General features: G+C 45.4%; 1 protein-coding gene across 4 annotated transcripts in view; it reads right to left on the bottom strand.

Moving 5' to 3' along the window:
• RNF130 (ring finger protein 130) overlaps positions 1-9,466 on the bottom strand; it is a 104,209-nt gene extending 94,743 nt beyond the window's left edge. For 3 of the 4 annotated variants that reach the window (XR_012647680.1, XR_012647679.1, XM_075010182.1), the window contains exon 1: positions 8,513-9,466. Coding sequence is in view for 2 of the 4 variants with exons in the window: in XM_075010182.1 (XP_074866283.1) it covers positions 8,513-8,771 (259 nt within the window). In the remaining 2 variants the exon portion in view is untranslated. The remainder of the gene's footprint in view (positions 1-8,512) is intronic. The other variant, XM_075010180.1, reaches the window with a different exon arrangement.
• Positions 9,467-11,335: the final 1,869 nt, after the last annotated feature.

Raw genomic sequence — 11,335 nt, forward strand, 5'->3', positions numbered from 1 at the left:
CCGTCATCTATGTTGTTATTCAGAATCCATTTGGAATGTACAATATTTTTCAGATGCCTAGGACTGGAATATGTCAGCTGGATGGTCTCCATGACTTAATGAAAAGCAATTTAAAAGTAATTAAAATGACTGCTAATACAAATCACTTACATATGAAGATATCTGAAGTAATTTATGTCATTTCATGATTGTAGAAAAATATCAATATACAGAGAGCTATTTTTGTACTTTTTTTTACTACAGATGCAAGTGCAATTACATGGGCTGACAGAGTGATTAGTTACCAGCATATAGGTCCGTTTTAGACCTGGTACAATCAGTGTTTCCCCCATGTTCCCTTCCCTACACTTGCTGCAGTACTGTAAACTTTTTCGATGATGCAGTTGGGACATTCTCACATTATAGCAAAATTAAGTTAGCAAACTACCATCTCATGATTAGTGGAATCTAATGTTTAGAAGTCTAACTTCTCCACTCTTCTGTTTCAATTTATCTGCTTATAGCTAGTCTGTTAACTGAAGTGATGAGTCTTATGATACACTATACAGGTTTAATTTCATAAAAATAATTAAACTCTTATTTATGTCATTTGTATCTTTAGAAGAATGTGATTTGATAGGCATTTCTGTCCTCCAAGTTGGCTAAAATGCAGCAGATGTTTCTTTCAGACATAAACCTACAATTCTTTTCCCTTAGTAGTGGCCTGTTATTAATGTCAGAAAAAGGAACTAGGTAAGAAGCTATATTTTATATTAAGAACTGTTCAGTCACAGCATACAAACGGTAACAGTTCCAGTAAAAAATGATAATTTCAATTACTTAGCATAATTTAGGTTGTATGCATCAATATCTATCTCTGCCACAACTCTTTCCTCAATGCCCTCCTTGCTTGTTTTGATTGGTTTAGTCACCTGTTATACCGTAAAACTCAGGATTGCCTACCCCCGAAGTGTGCATACACTTAGTATATAACAGGGCCTAATCAGGCTCGATAGGCAGTGTCACAATAGGAATAATACAATAGTACTATGGAACAGCATGTGGTTGGAATCTGCAAAAATAGCATATTCAACCCCTAAAAAACCAACATGCCTTACTTTGCTCAATAGTTCAGTTTTCACACAATTGAGGAACAAGTGTTCAGAAAAGTATTATACATCTGCACATCTACAGAAAATGGCTGAAAAAAACAAGGGTTTTCAAGATATGCACATATTAAGCCAAAGAAATTACGAGATAGGAGTATACCATTTCTATCCCTAACGCTAATCATTGCTGGGAAAAACAAGTTACAATAGCCAAGTTACTAGTGAACTCAAGTTCTATGTGTTTTAGTTTCCTTGGTTTATTTAATAAACCTGTTCTGTAAAAGCCAACCATTTTTTACACATACACAAGTGATCATGGATTAATATTGACAACCACAGGCTCCCAACCGAAGATTTTTCATTAAAATAAACTCTCTAAAACACCGTGTTCCTTAAAAAACAAAGTCTTCCAGAGTAATACTCAACATAAAGCAAGCAATAAAGAATCCACTCTAAACATAACTTATTCCAGCTCTATTAGTAAACTACATCAGAGTCTTACATACACTGAAATAAGGCAGAGAGAGCAACCTGATGCTGTGAGGCCACATTTGGCCCATCCAGATTCTATGTGTGGTCCACAAGACATTTTGTTCACCACTGCCCACACACAGGGTTGCCAGATTCTGCTGGTTTCAGTGCACACACAGTTTCTTCTAATCTATGTTACTAAAATGTCACATGTTAAGCCTGGGCACATGACATGAGATGTGTGCCGACTGCATCTGATGAAGCAGGTCTTTGCCCTCGATAGCTTATGTTCCAAAATATCTGTTAGTCTACCATAAGGCACCACAGGACTTCTTGTTCTCAAACAAACAACACAGGCAAATCCAAGTTACATTAGTTATTTACATTCACAGAATCACTTTTGTGACTTACCAGCTAATTAAGTTTCTTTGATTAGAACATAGCTTTTGAAACCAGATATCTAATTCAAAGTTAGATATCAAAGTTAGAGCAACACATAGGGAAAGCAAAATGTTTTAAATGGCCATACTAACAGAACAGGGTAATAAACCAAAACTATTTCAACTACATTGGTGAATGGAAAAGGGGAACATGCACAAGTTTTTAAAAACTGCAGCATTATGCAAAAATGCCCTTAATGATGTGACTACAGCACCTTAAAATAAGTTTTAATAGCATATAAATTACAGTAAACAAAAACCCAAGTCATGAAAACACTACATCAAGCACAATGCAGAGTAATTTATTCACCAACAGTTGTATTGTACACTAAACATATACTGTATTTATTTGTATTACCTTTTCCATAAGTACAGGATAGTGAAAGTAAACAAATTTATTATGGTTAAAATGACGGTTATTTGAGAGTTTTGGATGATAGAATGCTGGATACAAAAGTTTACTGTAATTTAAATATATTAGAAGCAAGAGGATGACCAAGGACAGGTAGGTCCATTACTCAATGAGGAGGTAAAAGCAACAAGAGAGCTGTGTGTACAGTAAGGTCCCAAAGTACATGAGGATTCCTTTCCACACACCCTCGTGTAAACCTGAATTTCACACAAGTTAGGGTCTGGCTTTTTCCCTGGCAGGCGAAGCAGATGAAGGGTAAGTCCTGGGCTGGGGGGGGCAGTTGGGAGGGGGTTAAGCCTGGTGGCGGGTTGGGGCTATGGGAGGCGGACAGCTAAGCCTGGGGTGGGTTAGGGCTGCAGGGGGGTGGGGGTGGAGTTGACCGCAGGTGGTGAGCTAGGTGGTGGGGGATGGGGAGTTGAGCCAGAACCAGAGCTGTGCCTGGGTGGTGAGCTGGCAGGGGGTGTTGCACTAGAGCTGCACAGGGCAGGGAGGTGGGGGGTGGGCAGCTTGTGAGCTGCGCAGGGCGATCACACTGGAGCCACGCGGGGGAGGGGGCAGGCGGGCAGGCAACTTGGGAGCCGGCGAGGGCTTGCACCGGCGCTGCGCAGAGCAGACAGCTGGGCAGCATGTGAGCCGGGGAGGGGCGGGGGTCACACTGGAGTCGTGCAGGGCAGGCAGCTTGCAAGCTGGCAGGGGTCACACCGGAGCAGTGTGAGGTGGTGGGGTGGCTTGTGAGCCGGCGGGGGGCACGCCGGAGCTGTGCGGGTTGGGGAGAGTGGCTTGTGAGCCAGCAGGGGGGCTGTGCCAGAGTCCTGCAGGGCAGCAGGGGCGGCTTGAACCACAGCCACATGCAGGTGGTTTAAATGGGGCCATGCTGGGTGGGGGGGGTGGTCAGTTCAGACGCATAAGAGTGAGGTCGCACACTCCGAGACCTTTCTGTACACTACAAAACTAACTTCAAAGTTGCTTACTTCAAAGGGCAACTTCGAAGTAGAGTGTCCACACACACATGCTACTTTGAAGAAGGGCACTACTCCATTCACAGGAATGGAGTAAGGACTTTGAAGCTGGGCTCCCTACTTTGAAGTAAGGGAAAATGTGTAGACTCTGTTGGCTACTTTGATGTAGTGCCTAATTTCGAAGTTAATGGTTTTCAATCTGGCTGGAAAAGTATAACTAGTGGGGTTCCGCAGGGGTCTGTTTTGGGACCGGTTCTGTTCAATATCTTCATTAACGATTTAGATATTGACATAGAAAGTACACTTATTAAGTTTGCAGATGATACCAAGCTGGGAGGGGTTGCAACTTCTTTGGAGGATAGGGTCATAATTCAAAAGGATCTGGATAAACTGGAGAAATGGGCTGACGTAAACAGGATGAAGTTTAATAAGGACAAATGCAAAGTGCTCCACTTAGGAAGAAACAATCAGTGTCACACATACAGAATGGGAAAGGACTGCCTAGGAATGAGTACAGCAGAAAGGGATCTAGGGGTTATAGTGGACCACAAGCTAAATATGAGTCAACAGTGTGATGCTGTTGCGAAAAAGGCAAACATAATTATAGCATGCATTAACAGGTGCGTTGTGAACAAGACACGAGAAGTCATTCTCCCGCTCTACTCTGCACTGGTTAGGCCTCAGCTGGAGTATTGTGTCCAGTTCTGGGCACTGCAGTTCAGGAAGGATGTGGAGAAATTGGAGAGGGTCCAGAGGAGAGCAACGAGAATGATCAAAGGTCTAGAGAATGTGACCTATGAAGAAAGGCTGAAAGAACTGGGCTTGTTTAGTTTGGAAAAGAGAAGATTGAGGGGGGACATGATAGCAGTTTTCAGGTATTTAAAAGGGTGTCATAAGGCAGAGGGAGGGAACTTGTTCTTCCTTGCCTCTGAGGATAGAACAAGAGGCAATGGACTCAAATTGCAGCAGGGGAGGTTCAGGTTGGACATTAGGAAAAAGTTCCTAACTGTCAGGGTGATCAAACACTGGAACGAATTGCCAAGGGAGGTGGTAGAATCTCCATCACTGGAGCTATTTAAGAAGAGGTTAGATAGATGGCTTTCAGGGATGGTCTAGAAAGTGGTTGGTCCTGCCATGAGGGCAGGGGGCTGGACTCGATGGCCTCTCGAGGTCCCTTCCGGTCCTACTCTTCCATGATTCTATGATTCAACAGTTAGTTCCTACTGTAGACGCACCCAAAATGTGGAAATGACAGAGTGATTGATTACTACTTTGTTTTGGTTTTCACCAAGCTGGTTGCCTGTGAGTGGATACCCAAGACTGAATGCCAGTGAAAATGGGGTAAGGTTCAGAAGCTAAAACAGAAAGAGAACAAGCTAAAAATTAGACAAGTTAGATGTCTTCATATCATCTTGGCATGATTAAATGCATCCTCAAATAGTCAAGAAGCTAACTGAGGAGATATCCGAGACATTACTGACCAACTTTGAAAAGTCATGGAATACAGGAGAGATTCCAGAAGATTGAAAAAGGACAAATATTGGTGCCCATCCTTATAAAGGTAAATAACTGAAGGAATTACAGACCAGTCATTTTAACTTCTGTACAGGAAGGATAATGGAGAAAATAATCAAGGAATCCTTTTGCAAACATCCAGGATGGGCGAACAGGCTTTAGGCTGGGTCCCACTTTTTGTCCCTGCAATTAGCAGGACCCCCACCCTATCTAATGTAATCCAAACCAATGACAATTCTGGTTATGTTCACATGAGAAAAAGCCCTTTTGGCATGAGTAAGAAAATAAGTTTGCAGAATGTAAAAACTTTATTAATTGGTATATAAATGTGAATACATGTACGACAAACAGTAACATATCTCAACATTTTTAACGAGGTGGATGAACCAGAGACCCAGCATCCAATTGTGCTGTGCCCCACTTATGAAATTTCATACACCCCTCCCGCAAGGGGCCCCACCCCCCATTTTGCACACCCCTGATTTAGGAAATAAAAAGGTGATAATTAGCAGCATGAATTTTCAGTCATATTAAACCAATCTGATAACAGGATCCCTGGATAGATTCTTTGACAGGATACCAAGCCTTGTGGATAAGGGGGAAGCAGTACATGTGGTATGCCTAGACCAGGGATCAGCAACCCCCAGCATGTGCGTTAATATTTGCATGCGAGCAGGTTTTTTTTTAATGGCATGCAGTGGGAAAAACATTCTATGAGGGTGGTTTAACACTGGAATAAAATTTCCTATGGAGTTTGTGGAATCTCTATCACTGGAGACTTTTATGAGTAGGTTAGACAAACGCCCGTCATTTTTGATCTGCATTGTGCTTGATTCTATGAGTGTAAGGGACTGGGCTTGAGGATCTCTCCACTTTCCTTCCTGTTCTATTATTCCATGTTTCCCTACATGTAAAACAAGAGACTATAGTGCACTGAAGTAACATTTACACAAGAGGGGCATTTCAGTTCCTTAACACAAGGATGCTTTCAGTATATATTTAAAAGTCATTATGCTGAGCACAGTTTCACAAACATTCTATGGAAACAATGCCTGAGTGGGCTGGTACCAAGTCTTAACTTCACTATCACAGTTTGATATATAGATTATATAACAATCCTACTTCAGTAAAGGACTGCACTAGTTATTCTGATTTAAGAGCTATTACTACAAAAGAGTAAGTTAAACAATGTTACCGGTATAAGTGCAACTGCTAGTAGCAGGAAGACATGGCTCACTTGTCAAATGCAGCAATATACCCAAAATAAAACAAAACTCTTAAGAGACTATAAGTATGCTAACAGATAAGTTACAGTTTGTGAGATAAGTATTTCCACCTTCTCTACACTATTTAATTGTCATGAAACACTATTACTTGAGGAAGAATGTCTTTGCACAAATAAAGGAAAATATGCAAGGTTTTAACAGAGCAGTACAAAGCACTTCATAAGATTGATTAAAGGAAGAATAGAAGACAATTAGCTCCACTTTTAACAGGCTTCTCTTCACAAGCTGAAAGACAGAACTGAGCTGTTCAGCAACTGGCAACATATCAAACATTAATGAATACAGCATGTCAAATTCCAGTAATTCAGCTCTGCAATTTCATGATTCACCATGTTACCTAGTTGAAACAATTTGTCCTGTTACACCTTTAAAGGCATTTCATGGATTTATTTAGCTTTCTCTTGCTTTTCCAATGAAAATTTAATCACCTGTTGTTGACCAATACTTTCAATAACTCTTTGAAGGTGACTCAGAAAAGAATGGAAAAAGATGCTAAAATAGATTTAAGGCTTGTTTCACTAATTTTAAATTGATAAGCAAACATGCAACGCCTTGCTGCAAAGGAAATTTAGATGTCAGACTTTCATATACTAAAACCAACATATTTTAAAAGATACATTACTACCCATAAATACATTGTTTTGCATCTTCCTCCACTTCACCAAAATAAGACTTGACATGAAATTAGAGTACTGTGTTTTTTTTGGGCCAGGGGGTGGGGGCAAGGGGTGAAGGGAGATTGAATACAGACAAAACATTCTACCAACATGGGATGGCCCTTATTTGAATCCCAAATCTTTCTGTAGTGTTCTATAGTTTTATTTTGACTATGGATAAAGTGTTTTTTCAAAATGTTATTCTAGCATGTTCTCAGTAACACTTCCAAAAAACTATACTGAAGCTCAAAGCTTCAACTAGACCAGCTAGCGTACACTACAACTTGCCCTAACTACACTAGATTTAAAAAAAATAAAAAAATAAAAAATAGTTATACTGTGAACCCCCTCCCCCAAAAAACAAAAATCCACTCACACTTTATCCTAGTCAAGCCAAACATTTTAAGTGGCCTTCAGCAGCAAAACATTAATTGGGATAATTCAAAAGCTTTTTTAAAGTTCTTTAAAAAAAAAAAAAAAAAGACATTTTGGTGTCTGTCCCCTCACTCCAACCCCCCCCCCCGGGGGAAAAATGCTAGTTTCTGGGTTTACATTACTAATACAAGTACTAGCAGACTAGTTTCTTTTATCTCTCCCCCCCACCCTCCCAACACTTTGCAGCACCCAGAAACCATGGTAAGAGACAGATGCTATCCATCAAGTTCATTACACATGAAAGATTGCCATCGGTGACCCCCTAGTGATCCATCATTTAAATCAAGAGAAGTAATTTAAAAAACTGACTATTCTGACTTGCTTAAGCATTCCTAGTTAACAGCTTTAGTTCCTGCTCTAAGATTAATATCCTTAAAAGAACAATATTAATAGGTTAGCATTCTTTAAGAATCACACATTTTATTTATTAGAATGCAAGAAACAAAAAGTTGATACTAAATTTTAATTTAAAAAGCTAATTATACTAGTTACAACAACAGTTCACTTATTAATAAACAATGAAATCTGGATTAGGTGTAATTAAACAAAGCCACATATGTTGTATATGCTTACATCTGATACAAGCAATACCCTGGGTGTCTGACACACATCAGGATGCACGCTTAGTGACTTTAACCACCCTATAAATGCAAGTGCACAAAAATAACGTTAAGTGTATAACTGATTAGGTTATCATGTGATTTTGTTTAATTAGACACATCCAGTTCTAATAAATAGTACAGAATTTTTGAGATGAGCATGCATGTAGCAATTTTCACATTGGGAAGAGCAGCAAAGTAATTATCAAAACACTTAATATCTAACAGACATTAATTCAGAGAGAAAGCATGAGTCTTGACATGACCAACACTTGCTGAACTGTATAATGCAGCACATATTAAGCCCTGTAAAAGTGTTCAGTACTAGCACACACACAAACATGAATATTCTAGCAAGGGAAAAATCCTCCCTCCTCCTCTTTGCTAGAGCTAGCAAAGAAAATCCACAAACCTTACACACAGGTCAGTGCTCTGTCTGCAAGTGAACGATTTGCTCTGAAATGAGGGCAAATTGTTGAACCACCACCACAGCACCAGAAATCATCACCAAATTAATTTTAGCTGAATGGATGCTTTTTCTACGTCACCTTCCTCAATAATCAAACATGCAATAGAAGCTCAGAAAACGATCTAGCGCTGGCAAGGTACAGCCTGCCCAGTGACAATAAAAAGGTGGCAAACGACAGTTACCTCCGTTGATAGGCGCTGGTGCCAGAAGCAGGCCTCTGACCTCCACTTTGGGGGAATGCTGCCCGTAGCGCCCGCGATCGATCCTCAGTACCGTACGGCTGACTCGGTCCGGGTTGGACACAGTCACATTGATGAGGGCTGTGTAATACACCTGACTGGTGTTATCCGCGCTGGCCAGCAAGACACAACAGTTCAGTAGGACCAAGGCTGCCAAGGAAAAGAGCCGCTTCCAATTCTGCGAAGTCCACTTGGGGCTCATCTTCACCCGGAATCCGACAGCAGCCCAGATCTGAACGGAAAGCGCCGTCTCAGGCCAAGGCGCCTCCCGAAGCGCGGGGCGTGGGTTTACCCCTCGCCGGGGGCCGCCGCCTCAGAGCGCCGCAGGAGGCCGGGAAGTCCTCGGGCTCCAGGCAGTCCATCCACCGGCCAGGGCAGGTGGCCCCAGCGAGCGCCCGACGACAGCTCCCCCGCGCCCCTGGCCTCACAGACTCGGGCTTCTGCGCATCCCGCCTGAGCCCGGCCTCGGGGGCCAGCGCTGGTCCGGCGCGGCTCGAAACAGCCCCCTGCTCGCAGCAGACAGCCCGGCTCTGCGCCCCCGCGGCTACCGAGGGCGCGCGGCAGCCACCTGCCGGGCCGACGCGGCGACAGCTCAGGGCCCCCCGCTCCGAGTGACCAGAGCCAGGGGCGCCCGGTGTGTCTCCTCCCCGCGAGCTTCGGGATCCTTCAGGGGCTCGCCGCCCCTCCCCCCGCTTCAGGGTCGCCCCTCCGGCTCGCAGCCTCCCCCGCGGGCAGGGACGCGCTCAGTGCCGCCCCTCCGGCCCGGCCGGCCCCGCTAACGACTCCCGCTCCATAGCCGGCTCCGGACCCGCCTCCACAGCTCCCTCCCCGGGCCGGGACTACAAGAAGCGCCGACCCGCTCCTCAGGTCCGCTCCCGACGCACCGACCCCAGCAGAAGCCGCCTCCGCCAGCTGCGCAGGCGTAGGAAGCCCCCTCCCGCCCAGCGCCATGAGGCGGAGGCGGGACTCTGGAAAGTCACGCCTACTTTGGGCGGGGTTAACAGGGGAGCGAAGGGCGTCACCTCCCCCACCCCGCAGGGCGCGGCTACGTAGACTAGGGTTGGTCGTTGCACAGAGGGGAGGTGCCCGGGGATGGGGCGGAGCTAGTCAGGGAAAGGGGCGGAGCTATGAGGCCACTGCGCTCCGGAGCCCACGCTGGAGAGAGGGGAAGGCGGGGAAGGTGCTGGGAAGAAGTGCTTTGTGCTCGGGTTTCAGCTGCCTCCTGCGGGGGTTGAAGTGGCTCCTTTCCTCCCAGCTGCCACGTGCTGCACCTTCTGCTGGGGATGGAAGGGCTGAACCCACAGACCTGGTTGAGGCAGGGAGCAGGGATGGCAAAGCAGCCCGTGGTCCAGAGCAGCGGTTCCCAACCTATGTTCTGGCAGAACACTGGTGTGCCGCGAGCTATTGCAAAGGGTCCCGCCAGTGAAATTGATTCATGGCGGTCTCTTCCCCCTTCTCAAGGGATAAAAAATAAATTCTGAGATGCAGTGTGCTCAGTTTTACTCACCACTGGCTTAGACCTACAGTAAACTGTGGTTCACCCCGCTGGCCCTGGCTCAAACCCTCACCGTCCGTGCACGGCTGTGGCTTGACCCCACCCAGCCCCTGCTGAAACCTCTTGGCCCCACGTGGCCCCAGCTGAAACCTCCTGGCCCCATGTGGCTGCATCTCAACCCCCCCACCCCCCCCGCCACCGGCCCCTGCTCAACACCCTCCAGCCCCTTGTGGCTGCAGCTCAACCCCCTGCTCCAGCTCTGGCTCAACCTGCACTAGCCCTGCACAGCTGCAGCTCAACCCCCCCGGCCCCAGCTTAAGCCCTCTGGCCCAGCACAGCTGCAGCTCAGTGCCTCCCAACCCCAGCTCAAGGCCCCTGGCTCCACGTGGGTGCAGCTCAATCCCCCTGCCGCTGGCTCAAACCCCCCAAACCCATGTGGCCATGGCTCAACCCTTCCAGCCCCACACAGCCCCAGCTGAAACCTCCAGGCCGCAAATGGCCAAGGCTCAACCCCTCATGGTATGATGCAAGAAAGATGAAGTGTTTTGCGAGAGCGCCATGACATCCAAGTGTTCCATGACCGGAAAAAGTCTAGGAACCACTGGTCAAGAGCAGTGATGTCCAATAGGAATTCAAAGCTCGCAACACTTGTGGCTGTCATCTTTCCATATTCACCACATTGTATTACACACAACTTTGTTAAATAATATGAGAAAAATAAACACTTTCTGGCCTTTGAATTCACATAGAACTGTGAGAGGATGTAATAATCACAGACACAAGTACAGCAACACAACTCACTGCAACAAAGAAAGGCTAACTATGGAAAAGCTTTAAATCTTGCATAGCCTGTAACAACTGGCTCTAGGGTGACTGGGAGTAGCGTTGCTCCTACTTTCCCTGTGACCATAGCATAGCATGCATATACCCACCCTGCCTCCCCCATTAGAGGGGCATGATACCAAAGCCCAATCCTTGCCATGCCTTTTTCAGTGCGGGCGGTGCCAGTGCCCACAAGGGTTCCCCGCTGGCCGGCAGGCTGCCTTGCCTGTGTGAGTGCCTGTATTAATTGTCTTGAGCACATGTGAAAAATTTGAAGAATTATTATGTCTTATGTAGGGAATGTGGCAAAGAAGGAACGCAGTGCTGCTGAAGGCTGGGAGGAATGTGTCTCCCAGAGGTCATCTGCATGAGAATGCAAAGGGCAGCAGGTGTGATACTGAGGCTGGGAGGAGTGTGTCTCCCAGTGATCATTTGCATGAGAATGCAAA

This window comes from Carettochelys insculpta, chromosome 15 (genome assembly GCF_033958435.1).
Source record: "Carettochelys insculpta isolate YL-2023 chromosome 15, ASM3395843v1, whole genome shotgun sequence".
NCBI classification, from domain to species: domain Eukaryota; kingdom Metazoa; phylum Chordata; order Testudines; family Carettochelyidae; genus Carettochelys; species Carettochelys insculpta.